The sequence below is a fragment of the Panthera pardus genome, unplaced genomic scaffold (genome assembly GCF_024362965.1).
Source record: "Panthera pardus isolate Hobbes unplaced genomic scaffold, ASM2436296v1 HiC_scaffold_2, whole genome shotgun sequence".
NCBI classification, from domain to species: domain Eukaryota; kingdom Metazoa; phylum Chordata; class Mammalia; order Carnivora; family Felidae; genus Panthera; species Panthera pardus.
The window spans coordinates 67,273,705-67,297,874 of NW_026526765.1; the positions used below are offsets into that span (position 1 = coordinate 67,273,705).

The window sequence follows — 24,170 nt, forward strand, 5'->3', positions numbered from 1 at the left end:
CTTTCATGGTTGTCAAGAGTTCCAAGACACCAGTGAGGAAGCAGTCAGTTTTAAAAGCTACCTTGGAACTGGCTTAGCAACACTTGCACAATACCGTATCAGTGAAAGTGGTCATAGGCTAGGCCAGAATGAAGGAGCAGAATTAGACCTGCCTCTTGATGGAAAGAGAGTCAACAAGTTGGCAGCAATCTTCACTGCACCATATTTGGAAAAAACTGAGCATGAGATGGACAGGTTTTTAAAAGCTAACCCTTCTTTCTATACAAAATATTGTTAATAATTGTTAATAATGAACATAGTACATTTAAAGTTTTGAAACAGTCTTTTCATCATTCAAATTAAAGTTTAAATGATTATATCTTAAATGAGGGATTATATTTATAAAACCCAGATCTTTGGCTTAACACATGTTCTCCTGTTCTATAAAGTTTATGAGCTTAAAAGTAATCACTTAAGTGTCCTAAATCAAGGTTATTAATGAATCCTCAAGGTTTTCCTTTTGAAGATATATAATCCATTTTTCTTAAAGAAAAAAAAAAAGACGTTGGTTGTGAAATGTCTTATATTGCCCAGTGTTTCACTGTTGAGTTTACTCTTTGACCTGTAATAAATAGACTAGATTGACAGTTTTCATTCACTTTAGGGTTCTCTTTATTAACTGTGAATTTTTTTTAGCTCAAAGGTTAAATTTCAAATCATATTTACAGAAGAATTGCGAAGAGTAAGAGATTTTCTGAACACCCTTCACTCAGTTTCCCCTGATGTCAGTATCTTAATCATCTTATATTTGTCAAAACCAGGAAATCATACAGTCAATACACTGTATACAGTACTAGTAACTAAACTGTGGATTGTTTTTGGATTTCAAGTTTTTCCACTAATGTCCTCTTTTTGGTTCTAGCATCTATTTCAGGATACCACAGCGTATTTAGAAAGATTAATTTTTGAAATTCATAACATTCATGAATTTGAAACCTTTAGAAGGTGCCCAAGACATAAAGGAGAAAGATAAAAATCTAACTTGTGTTACAGGCATTTCTGCTTATTGGGACTTAATTTTTTTTAATGCAAATTTGATGAATCTAAAAACTATGCTTTATGTTAGGTTTGAAATAGCTCTCCACTCTGGGAATTCGGATTTCTGTTGGCAAAGAATGCTGCTATTATTTGATCTGTGAACTTCCTTGTAGACTGCTTGTTTTTTCTTTTGGTTTTATTACAAGATTTTTGTGAACTCCTGTTCCAACAAAATTTATAAGAAACTAAGAAGCAAATGTTTGTTCAGTGGCAATTATGTGGCATTGGTTCTATTCCTAGAACTTCAGGGAACTAGCCCTGTGACCTGTGGGCACCTCACTCATCTCTTGGGTCCCAGTTTCCTCATCTGCAAGCCTGTATCTCCCGATATATAAGAATCAAGAGCACAGTCTGTTTTACAGCACAATCTATGTGTCATCAAGAATGCATCCTTTATTACAGTATGTACCTGTTTCCAAGATTTTTTGTCTCAGGATTTCTTTACATGCTTTATTTTTTTTTAGTTTTTATTTATTTTTAAAATTTATTTTGAGAGAGAGCGAGCGAGCATGCATGGGGTGGGGGGTGAGGGGAAGAGAGAGAGGAAGAGAGGGATAATCTCAAGCAGGCTTCACCTTGTCAGTGCAAAGCCCTATGAGGGGCTCCATCCCACAAACTGTGAGATCATGACCTGAGCTGAAACCAAGAGTCAGACCCTTAACTGACTGAGCCGCCCAGGTTCCCCACCTTACATGCTTTAAAATTACTGAGGACCTGAAAGAACTTTGTCTATGAGGGTTATCTCTATGTATATTTACTGTATTGTAAGTTAAAACCGATAAATTAAGAACTAATTCATTTAAAAGAAACTCATCACATGTTAGTGTAAATAATGTTTTTATGAAAATGGTTGTATTTTCCAAAACAAGACAATTTTAGGTGAGAAGAGAGTGACATTGTTCTTAGATTTTTGCATTCTTTAATATCTATTTTTAAATTTTTAAATTTATTTTTTCTTTGTTTTTAAAGCTTATTATTTATTTTGAGAGAGAAAGAGGGAGGGAGGGAGAGGGAGAGGGAGTGGGAGAGGGAGAGGGAGAGAGAGAATGTGAGCCAGGGAGGGGCAGAGAAAGAGGGAGAGAGATAATCCCAAGCTGTTAGCACAGAGCCCAACATGGGACTCCATCTCATGAATCATGAGATCATGACCTGAACCTACATCAGGAGTCTGACACTTAGCAGAGCCACCCAGGTGCCCCTATTTGCTTTTTTAAATATCTAGTTTAATAGAAGACAGCTGCTTCTCATATCTGCCTTATACATTGTTGCAAGATCATATGCCATGTAATCTCTAGAAAATTGTATACTTGAGAGAGAAAAACTGATAAATAACAAATTACTGGCAATACAGGTTTGACTCATGGACTGCTGGAAAGGTCTCTAAGTCTTCGCAGAGATCCTCAGGCCACACTTTGAGAACCTGGGGTGTAAGAGAATGAACAGAGATTTTTGAGTCTGATATTCCTGGATTGGAATCCTGCCTTTACCATTTATTTCTGTGTGAAATATAAAAAAATTTCTGTGTGAAATAGCCAAACCGCTTATCCTCTCCCAACATCTGTAATCTCATTTGTAAAATGGGAATAAACATGCCAAGTTCACACAGCTCTTGTGGAGGGGATGAAATGAAACTAAGTGTATGAAAGTATTTACCATGTTCTGTAAATGTCGATGCTCAAGATTTACTCTCTTTCCTTAAAGATGAGTTGAGCAGAAGAAAAACATCATAAAGAATATAATAGGTTTAGAGAGGAAAATCAGGGAGTGAGATGTGGTAGTTTGTCAGCAAAGATGGCCACCAGTAATTCTTTCAATCTCTCCCTATGTGCTCATGTTACTCCTCTTATCAAGAGATGGAGTGTGGTTCTCTTCTTTCTCCATCTGGGCTGACCCTATGACTGACCCTATGACTTGACTGATAGAGTGTAGCATGAGTGATGCTTTGCTGGGTCTGGGCCTGAAGAAACTTGGCAGCTTCTGCTCTTGCTTTCTCGGAGCCCTCAGTCATTACAGAAAGTCAGACTATACTTCTGAGGCGAGAGGCCCGAGGTTAGGAGAGACACTGAGGAGAAGGACAGAGACCAAGCCAGCCTCCAGCCATTGCTCAGCCCAGCTGAGGTATCAATATGTGAATGAAGCCATCATGGGTTCTGGAGCCCAAGTGAACCTCTCCAGCCAACACCAGATGGAACAGACACTAGCTTTCCCTTCTGAGCCCTGCCCAAATTGCAGAATCAAGAGCAAATTCTTTCATGAAGCCACTAAGTTTTGAGGTGATTTGCTACACAGTAATAGATGGCTAAAATGTTAGATAAATATGAGAAGAAGTTAATCAGAATGAACACACATATGAAAAATAGCACTTTGAAAAACATTTTACTTAAAATAAATTTTTTTAATGTTTATTTATTTTTGAGAGAGAGAGAGAGAGAGAGAGAGAGCGAGCAAGCGAGCACAAGTGGGGGAAGGACACAGAATCCAAAGCAGGCTCCAGGCTTTGAGCTGTCAGCACAGAGCCCGAAGCGGGGCTCGAACCCATGAACTATGAGTTCATGACCTGAGCCAAAGTCAGATGCTTAACTGACTGAACCACCCAGGGGCCTCAAACATTTTACTTAAAAAAAAAATTTTGTATGTTTATTTATATGAGAGAGAGAGAGAGCATGTGTGTGTGTGTGTATGTGTGTGTGAGTGAGTGGGGGAGGGACAGAGAGAGATGGAGACAGAACCCGAAGCAGGCTCCAGGCTCTCAGCTGTCAGCACAGAGCCTGACACGGGGCTAGAACTCACGAGTCATGAAATCATAACCTGAGCCAAAGTCAGATGCTTAAGCAACTGAGCAACCCAGGCGTCCCCAAACATTTCATTGTTTTTTTTTTTTAATGTTTACTTATTTATTTTTGAGAGAGGGAGTGCACAAGTGGGGCAAGGGCAGAGAGATAGAGGGAGACACAGAATCCGAAGCAGACTCTGGGCTTTGAACTGTCAGTACAGGACCCGATCTAACTCATGAACCATGAAATCACCACCTGAGCCATGAAATCACCACCTGAGCTGAACTGACTTAACTGACTGAGCCACCCAGGTGCCCCAAACATTTTGCTTTTTTAAAAAAATGACTAAATGTTTTTTTTTTTTTGTTTGTTTGTTTCTTTTTAGTTGCCTGGGTGGCTCAGTCGGTTGAGTGTCCAACTCTTGGACAACTCCTGTCCAACTCAGGTCATCACCTCATGGTTGGTGAGATTGAGCCCTGCACCAGGCTCTGTGCTGACGGCACGGAGCCTCCTTGGGATTCTCTCTGACCTTTTCCCACTTGTGCACATGCTCTCTCTCAAAAATAAATAAATAAGCTTAAAATAAAGTGTTTTATTTATATATTCCTCACCTAGAGGATGAAGGTAATGTAGTAAAAAACCAGCAGATGGTTGTTAACAATACTTGGTCTGAGAAGAAATTACCATTGGTGCCTGAGGAATCTCTGTGCCTCTATTTTGCCTTATCCTAACAGGCCTGTGCTAAAAATGTTTACCGTCATTTTTGTTTTCTCACAGAACTTGGAATCTATTATGTTAAAGACACTAAATAAGAAATAGTGAATTTTTAAAGGCATAACATTAAAGAATTTTTTAAAGGGTTCATTCCTCCTTTGTGAAGGAGTAAACTCAAATGTAATAGTTATCATTCTGTGCAGCTGGTAAAAACCTGCCTTTCTGGTTTGTAATGTCACGTTAATCTGTAAAGGTGTTATTACTCATTCGAAGAATTCTTTGTTCTGGTTGAAAGCTTCCCTGATGGTATTTTCAAATAAACTTGTCCTATTTGGGATTCTTTCTCAAGATTATAAGCCTTTTGTAGCTCTGTTCTTGCCATAATGCTGCTAGTGTGTCAGTAATAAAAGTAATTCTATCTCTATTTGCTGAGATTTAAGTGGCATCTAATTCACAATCCAGAAATATGTCACAGGCATTTACTGTCATTTGAAAAGTAAATTAATATCTTGTAACATTAAATGAAAATTTTCTGAATGAAGTTGGAAAAGTCAGATGCTTCTTTTCTTCCTACTGTCTCCTATCCAATCTCTTCTGATTTCCTTATGATAAAAAACAAAAATCCTGTCAGATTTTATCGCATAAAGAAAATTATATATCTCTATATAACTTTTATATATTACAACTTACTATAAGACCACTGTATTTTTTCAGATCTTACAGATTTCAGGTATAAGACTTATTTCTTGGGGTGCGTGGGTGGCTCAGTGGTTAAGCATCTGACTTTGGCTCAGGTCATGACCTCATGGTTTGTGAGTTGGAGCCCTGCATCGGGCTCTGTGCTGACAGCTCAGAGCCTGGAGCCTGCTTTGGATTCTGTGTTTCCCTTTCTCTCTGCCCATCCCCTGCTCGGACTCTGTCTCTCAAAAATAAACATGAGAAAAAATTTTTTTAAAGACTTACTACTTAAGTGCTGTTTAGAGTCCATTGAGTTTGTTGGAATTACATAACACTGAAACAAATGTTTAAGTAAAAGTAAACTGTGTAGCTTTGACTCGGTATACTGAGGTCAGGATAAATGAATCCATCCATCTTTCTTTTTGCTTTCATCGCTCTGACTGGTCAGGAAAATGGAAATCTTGACAACAGACAGGAATCGAGGTTTAATTCACAGGCTACCATATTTCCAGTATTGCATCTCTCTCTACCTTGTTTGCTGGCTCTTGGTATTCAGAGAATTTTTAGGGAGTTCTTACCATGTGTAAATTATTGAACTGCATGGAAAGGAAGTGGTGTATGCTCCTTAACACCTGCTTTCAAAATGTCTAAATATTAGTAGAAAAGTTAAGAGAAGTATATAATAGCTTCAATAAAGAAAATAGTGTTAAGTCTCAGAGGCAGGCAAAAATAAGAGGTTGAGTGGAGGCAGAGGTCATAATGAGGTTGAGGAGATAAGGACAGGCTTCATGGAGAAGGTGGCATTTGAACTGGATCTTGAAGGATTAAGTGGGGTTTTGATGGTGCCAGAGCAAGAACGGTATCCTGTATAGAGAACAGCTCAGGCAAGCCAACACCCGAGGAGCCCTCAGGAATTCCTTTCCTGAGAATTGTGTTGCCACACACAGCTCATTCTGTCAAGTCTCGCTAGTGGAGAGCCATTGTAGGTAGAAGACAACATTGTAACTTACTCATCTTTTTAAACGTACTTGGACATACTGCTAAGTGCTATGATTGCAGTTATATCTTATTTTCTAGCCTCTTGATGATTTCCTCATTTTGGTAGAGATTTTTCCCAGAAATGGTCAGAAAAAACTGATTTTGCTAAACACAATCCCATTCTTAACCCCCCTCCTCTTTTTTTTTCTTTTGCCAAGTACTGAAAGAAGTAAAGCTAAAAATTTTTTTCCTGAAACTTAAACTAACCATCTGACTTAGAAGTGAAGTCCCCAGTGCTTCAGCATTTTAAGGACTCGGGGACATGTAGCCTCCATGCTGGTATATCATGGCCCATAATGATAAGGGTTCCCTGCCCAAAGAGCTTAGGAAAATTTCAGATTAAAAAGTCTTATAGTAACTTTTTTGGGGGTAAATAGGGAGCATGAATTATTTATCTGTAAATATGGTCAACAAATTGACAGGTAAACACCATACCCCTATTTTGTCTGTGTGTATTTTCCTTTGCGCCTCACAGTGCATGAACCAAATCCACAAAACAACTATCTGTGAGAAAAAAAAAAGTAATGAATGACTAGTTTCTACTTGGCATATTTTTTCTTTGAAAAAATATTTTAATGCAAGTAAAATGTGTGCATCGTAACTACTCAAATATGTAAAAAAGCTGATGATGATCAAGTCCTTCCTTGTCTCACTTTCTAGAAATTTCTATCACTCCATGTTCCCATGACTTCTTCAGGGTTCTGATAGGGCAACCAACCGCTTACCCCATGGAGGTTCTTTGTATTATATTCTGGATGCATCTTTTTTTCTGGCATTTGTTAGCATGCTTTTTCCATCTTCTGGAAATTAATCATTTGCTGACATGTAATGGGTACTCAGTAGATATTTGAAGTCCTATGCTTCTTTCATAATATCCTTGATGGTATGTACTCATTCTTTTCTAGTAATAAATCCTGCAACTGGCCTGTTCCTGGCCCAGTGTACTTCTAGGTCTTACTTTGGCTCTCATGTCCATTCTCTGTCAGTTCTCAGTTTCTTTATTCAAGAATGATTGCTTCTGAACTTGAAGACTACCAATCTGAACTGCAAAATACAACCCACAGGCAATCTCTGAAGAATCCACATGAAAAGTGCAATTATCCCTAAGAGCAGGAGGCATAAATAATGGAATACAAATTGAAACAGGGTGACAGGGGACAGTGGACAGGGTGATTGGAAGGACTCAGGGCAGGACTGGCAGAAATGTGAGCTGGTGATGCATACCCCCTACCCTAGTAGCTAATTGTCTGCTAGCACGCACGCTTTTTGAGTCTTGTCATATTACAGTATGAGAGATGAGAAGTTAAGAGGTTTTCATGTACGTGTGTGCTTGAGGTAGTAACAGAAATATAATATCTTTGAGGCTCATCTGCCTCTGCTCCATGTTTACAGGTAGACATACAACATACAGAAATCTGTAGAGGGAATCATGGGATAACGTGTTTGTTCTTAGGTCAGCTCTGGATTCATTGTGTAACACTGCCTATTTTCCTTGTGGTTTCTCTGTAGAGGATGACAAAGAGCTAAAGGATGATATTTGTAAAGAATTGTAAGCACCAGATTCTATAAATGCAAAACCGTTACAGTTCTGGTATTTTTGGAGTGATAGTTTTGGAAAATGGTGATTCCTTCTGTGCATGAAACTTCTGCTATTTCCATATACTTTCCGAATTGCTAAGCAGGTTTTCCAAGCGTGCTTTTGTGTATATTCTTCATTAGCAGACTATTATTTATGCTTTAATAATAGATCATGTGTATGAAAAAGCTAACATTTCTCATGGAATGTTAGTTTCCATACAGGCATAAAGACAGCCTTGGTTTATATATATTTATGTATATGTACATGTATTTTCTCTAAAAACTCTGCCCCATTTCCGTGCTGTGATCTCAAGCATAATTTGTTCCTCTTCTGTTCTTGAAGCCCTTCTTCACCTGCTTGGGATTGAGGATACAGGGGGAGTTGTGTGCTTCTGCTTGCTCTAGTGACTCTGTCCATGTCCAGAGAGAACAAAGGATCCAGAGGAGAGATTAGATCAAGATGGAACACTAGGTTTGTATGTCGGCCTTCCAGAAATATTTTGAAGAGGACAGATAATGTGCGCATTTTCCACAGCAGCCTGGAAAATAAAGAAGGCGGATCTCAGTCAGCCAGAAATTACAAAACAACAAAACAAAACAAAACAAAATTCCTGAAGCAAAAGGCAATGTGAAACAACTGTAGATGAAAACTGGAGCCCAGAACATGGCAGGAGGACTATGGGAGGGAGATGATAATGGAAGAAAGGTTGCTCCATGCTTAGCAATTGTGGCTGTATTGGGATTAGGAGAAGATGCAAGCAACCATGAGAGTGATGCCACAGAGGAGGTGAGATAACCAGTGTCTTTGCAGTGATTTCCTTTCCTGGTCGCTTAGAGTTAACTACTACTGTTGGCAACCAGGAAATCTGCCTGTTATGCTTCTGTTCCTACGATAAACTGTTGGTGTTCACGATATTTTTAGGTACGATTTGACCCAATTTTCTGTACTCTGAGGATTTTTATTGAGGACCCTGACATGGCTCTTAGGTCCAAATGTACATAATCAGTGTTCCCATGGGGCAAGGGAAGGGACGCTGGTGGATTGCCTGGCTGCTCCTATTTAGTACCTCAAGAATGCTGGGAAACCTGGCATGGGAATCAGTCACCACTGCTCCTCATCCCATTTGATTTCACTTCCGGGTGCCTCTGCTATGGGACACCCTACCACTGGGAGCCACTGCCATGAATGAATTTTCAATTCTTTGTCTTTGCGTTACTTGCTCAGAAGTCAGAGTCCTTGGCTGAAACCCGGTCATGTGCTGTGGCTCAGCTGCCAGTTGTGGTACGGAGTCTATTTCCTGCCTCTACCAAGACTCACATCGTGCAGGAGTCTTTTCAAATAGGGAGGGGTTTGGTATTATATACCTACAACAAAAGAACTATACTGGGAAATTATTTATTAAGAATGTTTGACATTAGGGGCGCCTGGGTGGCTTGGTCGGTTAAGCGTCCGACTTCGGCTCAGGTCATGATCTCACGGTCCGTGAGTTCGAGCCCCGCGTCGGGCTCTGTGCTGACAGCTCAGAGCCTGGAGCCTGTTTCAGATTCTGTGTCTCCCTCTCTCTCTGCCCCTCCCCTGTTCATGCTCTGTCTCTCTCTGTCTCAAAAATAAATAAATGTTAAAAAAAAATTAAAAAAAAAGAATATTTGACATTAGAACTTTTAATGTAACTCCTAGATGATTACATGATTTTTGTCCTTTCAGATTTCCATAAATGACATGATAAAATTATCACTCATTTTTAATTAAAAATCAAGACAAAACAAAACACAAACAAAAAGACCAGAAATCAGGAATAAAAGGAACCTTCTATTTGATAAAGGGTATCTACAAGGGCTATGTAGCACAAGTATACTTAGTAATGAAATTTTAGAAGCAATTGCATTAAAGTCAGGAAAAAGATTGGGATTATTGTTCTCACAACTATCAGTTATCCTTCTATTGAGGCCCCAGCTAATGCAGTAAGAAAAAGAAAGAAGTATGGAGGAGAAATTTTGAAAAGAAGGAACTAGAACACTTACTATTTGTAGTAAATGTTACCTAAAAAGATTCCACAGACAATTCTTTTCACTGATACATGTTTAGCAAGATGGCTGTGAAATAGACCAATAAGAAGAATTATTTGCTTGGCTATTGATTATATATTAGAAATCAGAAAGTATAGTGTAACAACAATAAAACTAAAAAATAGATAAGAATACGCCCATGTTAGTTCCATTGCTGCATAACAAATTTCTAAAAGTTAGTAGCTTAAGTATATACCATTTATTATCTCATGATTTTGTAGGTCATAAATCCAGGATAGCATGGCTGGGTTCTGTGCTTGATCTCAGAAGGCTAAAATCAAGGTGTTGGTTGGCTGGGCACTAGTATGAAGGCTCTGGGGCAGAATCTGCTTCCAAACTCAGGTTATTAGCTAAAGCCAGTTCTTGTGGCTGTAATACTCAGGTTCCCATTTTATTACTTGGGTCCTACTCTAAGCAGCTTGAGGCTGCTAGCATTTCTATCTTAGGTGCTCCCTCTGTCTTTCAATTGGCAAGGACCTGTGGAGTTTTTCTTCTGCTTTGAAAAATCTTTGACTTGCTTCCCTTATGCCTTAGTCTTTTGCTGGAGAAAGTGCTTTGCTTGTTAGAGTGCATGTGGTTAGGTCAGATCCCCTCTAATGATCTCTTGATATTCAAGGCCAACTGTGACCTATAACATAACACAGTTATAGTAATGACAGTTTATTTTACCAGATCCAGGGATTAGAACAGGATTTATTTTTAGGGGGAGAGGGGCACTTTATAAACTCTGTTTGCCACAGTGCCTGAGTAGAATTTTATAATACCAACATAAAAACAAGTATAAAACTTCCTTGAAGGACATAAAATAAAACCATATAGGTTTCACTTTTTTTCACTCCCCAAGTCATCTAGTCTGTCAATTCAATTTAATTCCATGCAAACCCCCCTACAGAATTGTTTATTAAATTAGCAAGCTGAACATCATCCTTAATGGGGAACAACTGAGAGCTTTTTCCCTAAGGTCAGGAACAAGACAAGGATGTCTACTCACACCTTTTTATTCAACATAGTACTGGAAGTCCTAGCCACAGCAATCAGACAACAAAAAGAAATCCAAATCGGTAAGGAAGAAGTGAAAGTTTCACTATTGGCAGATGATGTGATACTATATATAGAAAACCCTAAAGAGTCCACCAAAAAAACCTGCTAGAACTGATAAATGAATTTAGTAAAGCCATAGGACATAAAATCAGTGTACAGAAATATGTTGCATTTCTGTGCACTAATAATGAAGCAGCAGAAAGAGAAATTAAGAAAAAAAATTTTAATTGCACCCAAAATAAGATATCTAGGAATAAACCTAACTAAAGAGGTAAAAGACCTATAGTCTGAAAACTATAAAACACTGGTGAAAGAAGTTGAAGGTGACACAAGGAAATGGAAAGACATTCCACGCTCATGGATTGGAAGAGCAAATATTGTTAACATGTCCATACTACCCAAAGCAGTCTACACATTTAATTCAATCCCTATCAAAATACCAACAGCATTTTTTACAGAACTAGAACAAAGAATCCTAAAATTTGTATGGAACCACAAAAGACCCTGAATAGTCAAAGCAATCTTGAAAAAGCAAAGCAAGGCAAAGCTGGAGGCATCACAATTCTGGACCTCAAGTTATATTACAAAGCTATAGTAATCTAAACAGTATGGTACTGGCACAAAAATAGACACATAGATCAGTGGAACAGAATAGAAATTCCAGAAATCGACCCATAATTATATGGCCAGTTAATCTTCAGTAAAGCAGGAAAGAATATGCAATGAGCAAAAGACAGTCTCTTCAGCAAATGGTGTTGGGAAAATTAGAAACGTGCAAATGAATGAAACTGGACCACTTTCTTAAACCATGCATAAAAGTAAACTCAAAATTGATGAAAGACCTAAATGTGAGACCAAAAACTATCAAAATCTTAGAGGAGAGCACAGGTAGTAACAACTGACAACCACTGTAGCAGCTTCTTTCTAGGTACATCTTCTCAGGCAAGGGAAACAAAAGCAAAAATAATCTATTGGGACTTCATCAAAATAAAAAGCTTCTGCACAGTGAAGGAAACAGTCAACAAAACTAAAAGGCAACCTATGGAATGGGAGAAGGTATTTGCAAATGACATATCTGATAAAGGGTTAGTATCCAAAATATATAAATAACTTACACAACTCCAGCAAAGCAGTTCAGTTAAAAAATAGGTAGAAGACATGAACAGACATTTCTCTGAAGAATACATATAGATGGCCAACAGACACATCAGGGGAATATAAATCAAACCTACAATCAGATACCACCTCACACCTCTCAGAATGGCTAAAATAAAATACATAAGAAACAACAGGTATTGGCGAGGGTATGGAGGAAGGGGAACTCCCTTGCACTATTGGTAAAGATGCAAACTGGCACAGCCACTGTGGAAAACAGTATAGAGGTTCCTCAAAAAGTTAAAAATAGAACTACTCTATGATGCAGCAATCACACTGCTGGGTATTTACCCAAAGAATACAAAAACACTAATTCAGAGGGATACATGCACCCCTCTAACATCATTATTTACAACAGCCAAACTATGGAAACAGCCCATGTGTCCATCAATTGATGAATGGATAAAGAACACACACACACACACACACACACACACACACACACACACCCCACACACACTGCAATATTACTCAACCACGAAAAGAATGTAATTTTGCCATTTGTAACAACATGGATGGAGCTAGATAGTATTATGCTAAGTGAAATAAGAGAAAGACAAATACTATATGATTTCACTCATGTGTGGAATCTAAGAAACAAACCAGCAAAGGAAGAAAATAAGAAAATCAAGAAATAGACTCAATCAGGGGCACCTGGGTGGCTAATCAATCAAGTGTTTGACTCTTGATTTTAGCTCAGGTCATGATCTCACAGTTCTGTGGGATCAAGCCTCGTGTTGGGCTCTCTGCAGATGGTGCAGAGCCTACTTGGAATTCTCTCTCTCCCTCTCTGTCTGCCCCTCCTCTGCTCACTTTTGTGCATGCTCTCTCTCTCTCAAAATAAACATTAAAAAAAAAAAAGAAACAGACTCTATTATAGAGAACAAACTGAGGGTTATCAGAGGGGAGGTGGGGGTGGGTGGGTGAAATAGGTGATGGGGATTAAGGAGTACACTGCTCATGATGAGCATCAGGTGATATGGAACTGTTGGATTACTATATTGTCTACTTGAAAGGAGTTTAACACTGTATGTTAACTACTGGAATTAAAATAAAAACTTAAAAAATAATTAGCAATCTGGTTCTAAACTTCCTCCAGTAGAGAAAAATGTATAAGAATTTGCAAAGACAGTTTGGAAAAGAATGATGGATACCAATACATTACATTAAAATTGAAGTCATTAAAATCATTGAGGATTGGTTAAGGAATAATCCATGGGATAGAATAAGGGCTACTTTAGTAGATGATGAAGTTTTTATCATATCAAAAAAGTAATCATGACCTATTCAGTAAATAGTGGTGCTGTTGTCTATCCATTTGGAAACAAAATTAGGCCCTTATCCCAAGCACAAAAATAATTTCCAGACAGAATGAAGAACTAAATATACAAAGTAAGGAGAATTTGCTCATATACCTCGGGTTAGAGCAGGCCTAACCCAGATGCTAGAAAATGCAATTGGTTAGTAAGCAGATGATGGAACACTTGCTTTTGTAAGTATATGGAAAATGCAAATTAGAACAGTTACCCTCTCCCCTGTTTTGCTCAATCAGATGGGGAAAATTTTGCTCAGCCAAATGTTGGCAAAGGGGAAACATACTTTCATTGAAGAAGTTGTAATGGTCTTTTTGGCAGTGTCCATTGTAATGTTAAGTATGTGTATCCTTAGAAAGAGTAATTTTGCTTCCAGATTTGTACCCTAGCTAAACACCTAAGTACATGAGCACAAAGAATCATTTACTGGATGTGGCATTGTTATTATTGGAGAACATGTCCCAAACCAAAGATCCATCATGGAAGTGCTTTTGTTTATAAATCATCCAATGGATTTTGAAAAAGACACCAATTAAGTTTAATGAAGGTAATTTAGAGGAAAACAAAAATACCTATGGGTTTTGTAACAAGAGCTCTTTTCTCCCAGTGGGTACTTTTATCACCTCTTATCATCCATTTTATAATACATTTAAGCAAAACATTTCCCGTACATTACAGATTCATTTTCTAAGAGCAGTGCAGTTTTGAGTACCCTCCATATATGAGCAAGCACAGAATGGTAATTCTCTGGGGAAAAATTCAACTGAACAAAGCCTTACTTCCTTAACACAATGTGTCACTTCTTGGGGATTTCTCTTAACTACCCTGTTGTACCTGCCAATGAGGGGCAAAAGAAAGGAAAAGTCTGTATCTGTACAGAGAGCATTGAAATGGATTATTTTCAAGATTAATGTCATATGTGGAGTAGTGCTTGCTGATTAAATGTTTACCTTATATGTGTGATAATTGCTATTTAATATTTTAGATCTTAATATATTAGATCTTACAAAGCAGCCAGGGGAAATGTTCTCTTTACGTCTGTGCTCATATGAAAGAGATAAAGTAAAATTTCTTCACAAGGGCTTTTCAGAACATTAACTTTGGCAGCTTTAGTCTATGGGTTTAGTAGTTGAGGATTAAAAATAAAAGCATTGGCTATTGTCATTTTAATTCTGTCTATCTTCTGTGTTAGTTGTGAGAATGATGCTGGAGGTGAAAATTGCTTTTTAAAGTGAAAGAACTGTGGGATTTTAACCAAAGTGAGTGGTGTCTGATAAATTCATTAGATGCTTTTCATATAAAAGATTATCTTTATTAAGAGAAGAATTTTGTCCTGAAGATAATTTACGGTCCCTTAAGAAAAGAAGCTTATATTAATTAAAAACCCACTACAATTTAAAAATCGTTTTACAAAGCAATTTCTTGGATACACTTTACTTGAAACCCTATTTTTCTTTGTAATTGAGGCAAACCTTAAAGAGGGAGCTGTGGGCCACTAAAATCACTTACACTGTGGGCAAAGCTAATAGAAGATGAGAGCTGTGCCCATGTCCCACTGAGAAAGAGAAGACACCTTGTTAAAAAAGTAAAACTGTGAATTATTTTTGCAGAAGTCAACGAAAGGTTCTGTTGTCCTTGACCACGTATTCCGACACATAAACCTTGTGGAGATAGATTATTTTGGGCTGCGTTACTGTGACAGAACTCATCAGACAGTGAGTACAATGACTTCATATTAAATTTTTCTGGTTATAAATTTCACTCTCTCTCTGGCTTTTCCTGATGTGGTTTTAGGTAGGCAGTTTCTTTGTAACTGAAAATGATGTTGAAAACCTTTAACATGTTTTCCCTTGCTAATGTTTTTTTGCATTTTGTTTTCTCTTCTGCCAAAAGTTTGTAGAGTTGCAGGATTCACAACTTCTTTGTGTGTGTTTCTGTTTTCAGTAGACTTTCCTGGTTTACATTTTTAGAACCATATCCTAGAGAGTACTTTTCATTTATGCTGTTAGTAGAACTGAATAAGCCATGTAATAAGTATGTTAGGAGGCAAGGGACTAGTCTTTTTTTTTTTTTCTTTTTTGTGGCTAGTCTTTTGAGGCCACAGATATTTACTTACTGCCTTTTATGAAAGTTAATGGTTAAAGAGAGAAAAAATGCAGTATTAAAAAGGTACTTACCTAGGTTTTAGAAGTTGGATGAGTGATTATAAAATAAATAGGTAGGGGCTTTCATTCATGAGCTTGATGGAGTAAGTAATAAAGGCAGCCAAGTTTTTGGTGTCTGATGTTAATCATTCACGAAGGTTTAACTTATAACATCTTTCTGGCTGGTTGGATAGTAGAATTACTAAGAAACTCACTACATTGGTTAGTATAGATTCTATATGGTTATAAGGCTGAAAAGCGATCTCTTGGATGATAAATGAGGAAAGACTTTGGAGGTGGTGGTTTGGGGTATGAGAGGATATTCATTAGTGACTTCCGTTTTAGTCTAAGGAATATCTTAACCTCAGACACAGTCTTCTTGTGCAAAATGCTTACCTTACCTTAAAAATCCTGTTTGGCTTTTATTTTCATGCTATTCAACTCCTGTTGGAATAAAGATTTCCTCCTCTTCCTTCCTCATTTCTCGCAGCCTCCAGTGGATCATCTGGGGTCTGTTCAGTGAGGCACATGATTGTCTGAGTGGGTTTTTTTCTGTCCTGGTCACAGGAATGTGCTAGGATGAGAAGAGACAGGCAAATGGAATGCTATTCATGGTGGTAACTTGTGATTTTTCCTGAGCTAGTTTCATAATCTGTTTTGTTTCACAGGAGGATTTCACAAAGCAGGAATAAAAAATTGGGTGTGTTGGTTAGCTTTCCATAGAGAGGAATAGCTTTCTAAAGGCAAGCGGTCATTAAGGCACACTTCAAAGAAAGGGAAATGGACATCTTCAGGAGTTGCCTGAATTCTATTCTGTATAGGACATAAGTCAATACTGCAGAACTGTAAATCCATATTGAAAGATTAAATTGAAGGCTATCGAAGCTATCTTGCATCACATTCATATTTTTGAAAGAACATTTTTCCTAGCAGAGAACACCACTGGTTCCTGATCTTATCTGGTATGTCAGACCATGCCTGGAAAGATTGACTGTCGTGCTAAAATTATATAGACTTTATCTCCCTCCTTTTTTTTTAAACTTTGCAAAGGAAAAAAAACATATGAAAAGCCAGAGATTTTCAAACAATGGCCTGTATCATTGCAAAAAGAATTAGCAGTTGATACTGATAAATAGTCAAAGTTTTCTAGGGTTTATATTAAATCAACATTTTTTTTCTCCTACCTTTATTCCTAAGAGTTGGCATTTGTGATAGGGTTTGCGTTGCAGGTTTTAGAAGAAAATAAATTACAGTTAGAATGAGAAAGCTCTTAAGTCATGTTTTTTGATATGGTGAGAACATCAGGTGTGTAAATCACATGCAAAATCTATTTTTTGCCTCCTGAATTTAGTTCTTTGTAGTGAACAAAGATAAAGTAGAAGTGATTTGTAAATATTCCTTAGTCTTTTCACATCAAAATGTATTGTCTGATTGCTTTATATATATATTTTTTATTGTAGGAAGCTGTGAGAATAAGGTCATGAAAATTTGCCCCTCCTTTACGTAACCATTACATCAAAGCATACTGGAGGGCTGAAGTATATATCCAGGTAGAAATGTGATTCCATTACTGCTTCGCTTCTTTTGGGTATTGAGGCAGAACTAAGGATTTCCCTCAGGGAATAGCTCTGGCAGGCTTTTCACTCCAGAAGGGCAACCACCCAAGGCACAGCTTTGTTTCTAGGGAAATGGTCAGTGAACCCAAATTCACATTTCTCTATCTTCTATGTTAGTAAGAGCAGCCCTACATAGCTCTTAGTTACTTAAGGTAAAAATTTAAATAATAACCATGTGTTAGAATGGCACAGGACACAGTGAAAAATTTGTCTTTAAAAATAATGATTTCTGTGAATTTGCCTGAATTACTATCCATTAGATTGGATTTTCTGCATTGCTTTGATCTTTTTCTGCACCAAAAGGTTTGCTTTTAGTAGGGAATGCTTTGCAACAATCTTGAACATAAATAAGATCTACATAGAAAAGACTTGGAGGCCCTAAGAGGGACCTTTTAGGTCAACTCTTAAGACAAATAAAAAGAGAAAGTAGGAGAAGGAGCTAGGGGTAAAAGGGAAGAAAGATGAGGATTAAGAAGAAGTGTCTCATATCAGTGAGAAGCCCTAGGCTCCCTCCCTCCCTCCCCTTGGCAGTGGATAGTGCCTTGGGGCCATGCCTAGACTCTGGCTGGGGGCAGACTGAGAGGCATGTCTCTAAGGCACATGGACCTCACATAGCAGGGAACTTGTCTGTCCTAGAGGAGCAGGGTAACCAAAAGGCTGGATCTAGACATGTCATCATCACCACCATCCATCACCATCTTTGTCATCAGTGCACCAGAAACTGTTGAACGTTTTCCACATGTTGTCATTACCTGCTCAAAACAACTTTGCAAGCTAAATATTATTATCATACTATCAGAGATGAAGAAATGGAAGCTGAAAAGGTTAAGCCACTTCCCCAAGATCACATAACCAGCGAGTATTAGCACCAGAATTCAGACGCAAGGCTTCGTGTGTCCAAGACCTTCAACCACACAATATCCCGACTTGCTTCCATGTAAGATGGAATGGTTTTGCAGATGTAGGATACTAAGGAATTATCTTCCCCAATTTATATACTTAGGGTTTGTTGAGAGGAGTTAAATGGTATGTTCCAACAAGTCCTCTTCTCAGATTGACCTGTGGCAAGAGAGTTTATTTAGGCCTTTTTTGTGTATTTATGCTTTTATGTGGTCGTTCAACAGCAATTTAAAGAATGCCTAATATGTGCAGGCCCTGTGCTAGAGCTCTCTCTGTTTTTCACATAGTCTCAGGAATTCTGAGGAAAGGAAATTTGCTGCCTGGAATATTAAATGAAACACAAGTTTTATTAAACTGTACATTTCATAAAACCAAGCCCTAGGAAATTCATGTAACAAATGCATTGATTCAGGTGTCACCTATGTGTAAAGGGTAACAGCTAGGCAGAAGCAAACGTTTGTAAAGCAAACTTCTTTCCACGGAGTACAGCTGACTTGGTTTGGAAGATTGGGCACCATAATTTCTTAAGTTCACTTTTCAGGTAGGGTCTATAAAAGAACCCCTAGGAAGTAAAAGCATTTCTTCATGAAGACAAGCTTATTGGGACTGAATTAACACACAATGCTGTCTGCCTCAATTCAGGCTTAGTTTTATAAAACAGTCTCTTAAAGATATGCAGTGGGGTTCACATACTCGCCCTTCCTTTTCCTAACGATACACAGGAGACCACTTAGCCTGGGCATACATCCTACTTTCTGCTCTGCTTTGGCTTGTGTCATTCTGGTTCTTTCTTGATCAAGACTGACCTGTGCAAGGGATGTAGCTCTTTCATATCAGGGCCTTGGTTCAACTTAACAGAAAATTCCCAGCCTCAGTTTAAGGTAGATGAGAGGAATTACGAGAACACACATAACAGAAAGACCCAGATTTATTGAAGGACGCTGCCACTTACTAGCGGTAAATATTTAAAATTCTCATATATACTGACCATTGCTCTAGAAAAGCAGAACTTCCAGAGAAGATGGCTCTCCCCAGTACATTCTAGGACTGACTGTCTTCAATTTGGTTGCTAGCCCAGCAGAAACACCTCATTCTCTGCATATGGTGTGTAGCTTGGCAGTTCAGCTTGGTGTGTCTTTGCTTTGAATGGGTTCCAGGTGTCTCTTGGCTGAGCATCCTAATCCCCAGCACCTGTAAATATCACCTTACATGGCAAAAATGACTTTGCACTTATGATTAAGGATCTTGTACAAGGACATCATCCTAAATTATCCAGGTAGGATCATGTAATTAGAAGCCCCCTTAGACATGACAGGAGAGTCAGAGAGACAGAAATATAACAGTGGAGGCAGAGGTCAAAATCATGTGATTACTGGAAGGGGGCCTTCATCCAGAGAGTGCAGGCAGCCACTAGAAGCTGAAAAATCATAGAAACGGATTCTGCCCTGGAGCCTCCAGAAGAAACAGCCCAGCATCTTAGTTAAGGTTGGCTCCAACAAATCACCATGGACTGATGACATGAACAAGAACTGTTGATTTCTCATAGTACGGAGGCTGGAAACCTGAGACGAGAGTGCCAGCATGATTGGGTGAGAGCCCTCTTCCAGTTTGTAGACAATCCAGTTCTCCTTGTAACTTCACGTGGCAAAAAGAGCGCTAGCTAGCTCTTCTGACCTCTTCTTGTAAGGGCACTAATCCCATTCATGAAGGCTCACCGCTTGTGACCTTAATTACCTCTCAAAGGCCCCACCTCCAAATAACAACATATTAGGATTAAGGTTTGAACATATGAATTTGGTGGCGGAGGGAGCAAACATTCAGTCCATTGTGCCCCGTGAGACCATTTTGGATTTCTGACCTTCAGAATTGTAAGATGATAAAATTTTGTTGTTTTAGGCCAAGTTTATGGTAATTTGTTACAGCTGCAAAAAAGAAACTAATACACGTGGTTACAGCGGGAAGCATTTTAATTTTGCTTGCTCAGTGGAAATATAAAGGCTTTCTTGTTTACATTCACCAATTAGGCACAAACCTGAAAGACCATTACTTTCCTGGGTCATTATAGTCTCCATCCTCCTGCAGATGCTCAGGATTTCTCTGTGATTAGGGCTTCATGTGCATCCCCAACTGTCTGTGAGCAATAGTAGTTGCTTCTTCACGATTAGCCAGGTTCCTTATTATGGGGGAGGGATGATGAGATCTATTAATGATAGGCAGCAAATTGAAATTACAGCGCAGACTTCTTTAAATAATTGGATGAATTTGAAATTACTCTGAGGCTGGCAGAAACTTGAGCCATCTCTTGGGTGTTCAGAAGTTGCTGTAAGTGTTGGGATGAGCACTGGGTGTTGTATGTTAGCCAATTTGACAATAGATTATATTTAAATAAATAAATAAATAAATAAATAAATAAATAAATAAATAAAAAAGAAGTTGCTGTAAGTGGAATGTGATGTGGTAGAACAGATAACTAACTGCCTTTGGAGTGACAACCCAAGTCTGGGTCCTGAATGTTCAAGTCACTTAATTTTTCTGAATGTTAAGAATAATGCGCCCTCCCAACTCTCAAGTTTGTTACAGGACAAAAGTAGAGAAAATGTGAAGGCTCTTTGTAGATTATAAGGTGTGAAATGTGTAGAAAGCCTTTCATGTTGAAACTAGGACGGAGGAAAATACTACTGGTGATGTATTTTTTTTAAAAGGTGGAGTAGGGGAAGGGAGGAAACAGTCTGGAGGATAGAAGAGACAAAGTCAGATAAGCTCCATACTCTTAAAGATCTCTGGAGATTTTTGAAGATGAGTCTAATTGATATTGAAAGCAGTAGTAAGGAGAAATGTGATATCCCAATATTACTTCGGGTTTTAAAATGAACAGTTATCATGTCTTACGTTAATGTTAGCCCTTGGGTCCCCTCTACAAATTTCTCTTTCAAAGGCAGAAGTTCAGTATATGGGGTTTTTCAGAGTATGGACTTCAACCTGGCTTTGAGACTGAGGATGTTGGATCTTCTGCCCTATGACTTCAGAGGTCAAAGGAGGAAAATGTGTAGCCTGGAGATACAGCCAGCATGCAAATACCCTCTTCCTTCAGTGAACTCTTCTTTTGCTTCACCAAGACAATAAAGACAATCAGATGGTAGCTTCCCAACTTCTTGACCCTCCACACACTCTTAGTCACTTCTTACTCATCCTTCCTTTTCCTCTCACAGTAGAAGAGCCCCCAGTGCCTCTGACCTGGATCTTCTCATTTTATTTTATTTTTTTAATTATTATTATTGCTTTTTATCACTAGCCCTGGCCCTCTCCCTCCCTTTTCCATCCTTTCCTTCAGGGTTTGGGCATGCTCAAGTCTCTATCGTTTAAAACTACTAAAACTACGCTTACTGCATACCCATGCCCTTATCTGTCTATCACCTTATTGACTCCCTCTGTGTCACACCTAACCTCCAGGAAGCATTGTCTAAATTCATTGTCTCCACTTCTCAAATCCTGTTTATTCCTAAACTTCTCACAGTTCAGCTTTGATACCTATCATGGCACTGAAACTGTCCTCAGGGTTTCTGGTTGCTAAATCCAAGTGATAATTTCAACCCTTGTCTTTCTTGACCTTATGGTTGAGTTGACCCTAATGACTCACCCCTTGAAATCTCATTTTGTTCTTATGACAATACATTCTCCTGTTTTCTTCTTATTCAAGTTTTCTTCTGGTTATTCCTATTCAGTCTTGATGATCATTTTACCTTTGCCCCTTCCTAAAAATGTTGGTGTGATTTTGTCAATGATTTTCTAATGCTCTACCTGGATACAGGCTCACCCATTTAATGCTATTACTTCTGGCACTATTTGTCTCTGAAATAACTTCATTAAAAAATATAAACTAAACTATGTATACATTTGTATGCTTCCCCTTCCCCATATACTCTGTTACTGAGCAAAAATGATCCCTATCCATTGAGCACTAGCAGGTAGGCTCTGCCATATAAGTAAATGGTGTTCTTCTTTGTATCCTGATTTATTGTATTTTGCAGTGGGAGATTTCACTTTCTGTAACTCTGTGTTCTGACAAGTACGCATATTGACCTCTAAGATGTGTAAGTGATGTGAGTCCTGTTTGTTGCAAAGAAAGACAGAAAGTTGGTCATGCTGGATTATTACAAGTTGAAACTGTTATAGCCAAGACAGGGAAACAACCTGTGTCTATCAATGAATGAATGGGGTCAAGATGTGAGATTATAGTTATATATAGATTATGTATGTGTGTGTGTATATAACTATATGTATATGTATATAGTAATATGTATATATATGTATATAGTTGTATACACACACATAATATATAATTATATATAGTTATATATATATATAATATGTATATAAAATGGAATATTATATAGCCATAAAAATAAGGAAGTCCTGGGGGCGCCTGGGTGGCTCAGTCGGTTAAGCGTCCGACTTCGGCTCAGGTCATGATCTCGCGGTCCGTGAGTTCGAGCCCCGCATCAGGCTCTGGGCAGATGGCTCAGAGCCTGGAGCCTGTTTCCGATTCTGTGTCTCCCTCTCTCTCTGCCCCTCCCCCGTTCATGCTCTGTCTCTCTCTGTCTCAAAAATAAATAAACGTTAAAAAAAAATTAAAAAAAAAAAATAAGGAAGTCCTGTTTGTGGCAATGTTGCAGTATTTTTTACCTCAATACCGGAGATTGGTTGTCTCGCTGCTTCAAGGAGTAAAGAGGTGGGCACAAAATGAGCGGTAGGCAAAAGTTTATTGGAGAAAGGAAGAATAGTATGAAAGTTCTCCTTACAGAGAAGGGGCATTCAAAAGTGAATATCCATGACAATAGACGAGGGTCTTTGTTTTATAAGGTTCTGGTCAGCCCTTCCCCTACCATTCCCCCTTATTCCTTCTCAGGTTCTACCCTTATTGGCTCCATAGCTCTAAGGGCTGGGCTGTTCCATTCCTGATTGACTATTTCCATTGTATGAGGGGTGGTCTACGGTCATATCATTCCTTGCGGGTCATGTGTTTTATGGTCTACTACTTACTTTTAATTAGGTCTTTAGTCCAATTCCTGAGGGAAACCCGAGGTGGTGGTGTCATTCTTATGAGGAACTTTATGCCTGGGGGGTTTGCTGTGGTCAGACATTATTCTAAAATATGTGTTTTTCCCCCCGACCCGTGGACCTCAGGTCCTAATCTTTCCCTCTCTGCTTACTGAATCCTATCTTTTCCTATCATATTACAACATGACAGACCTTAAATGCATTATGCTGAGTGATATAAGACAAAGATCTTACTTATATGTGGAACCTGAAAAACAGAAACAAAAACCAAGCTCATAGATACAGAGAACAGATTGGTGGTTTCCAGGGGGGTATGGGAATGGGATGGGTGATGGTGGTCAACAAGTAAAAACTTCCAGTTATGACTTCTGAGGATTAATGTACCACGTGATGACTGTAGTTAACAATATCGTATATTTGAAAGTTGCTAAGAGAGTGGTCCTTGAAAGTTCTTATCACAAGAAAAAATAACTAAGGTGATGGTTGTTGACTTCTGTGATTATTTCACAGTATGTACATATATCGAATCATTATATTGTACACCTTAGACTAATACAATGTCATATGCCAATTATATCAGTAAAACTGGGCGGGGGTGGGGCTTGTACTATTTGAAACATCTTCAAGTATCCAGTGGGGCATAGAGGGTAAAGATCAAGAAGTGGAAAGGTTTTCTTCAGTAGCCCTTTGATGTTATAAAGAGTATCCTAAACAGTGCAGCAGCCTGGGAGGACTGTCACCAACATATGAATGAATGGTACCCGGAAAAAGAAAAACCTTGAGAAACTATGGCTGGAGGCTTTTCAAGAGTCCAGTGGCCTGCATTGGAATGCCAGAAGCATCTTCATAAAGACCCCTAACATTGAGGCTCTCATTTTCCTGCTGCTAAAAAAATGTCACTCTCTCTACCTAATCTCATATGCTTCATGGTTTAAGTTACTATCTAAAGGCTCACATGACCTTCAAATGTGTATTTCCAATTAGACCTCCCAAGAGGCATTATACTGTGCAAAGAAC

At 38.5% G+C, this 24,170-nt stretch overlaps 1 protein-coding gene across 6 annotated transcripts in view; it reads left to right on the plus strand.

Moving 5' to 3' along the window:
- The window catches only part of EPB41L4A (erythrocyte membrane protein band 4.1 like 4A), a 252,054-nt gene that overhangs the window by 96,588 nt on the left and 131,296 nt on the right, over positions 1 to 24,170 (plus strand). For 5 of the 6 annotated variants that reach the window (XM_019450505.2, XM_019450508.2, XM_019450506.2 and 2 more), the window contains exon 2: positions 15,046 to 15,150. The exons of the other annotated variant lie outside the window; for it this stretch is intronic. In XM_019450505.2, the coding sequence (XP_019306050.2) occupies positions 15,046 to 15,150 (105 nt within the window). The remainder of the gene's footprint in view (positions 1 to 15,045; positions 15,151 to 24,170) is intronic. 6 annotated transcript variants of the gene reach the window in all.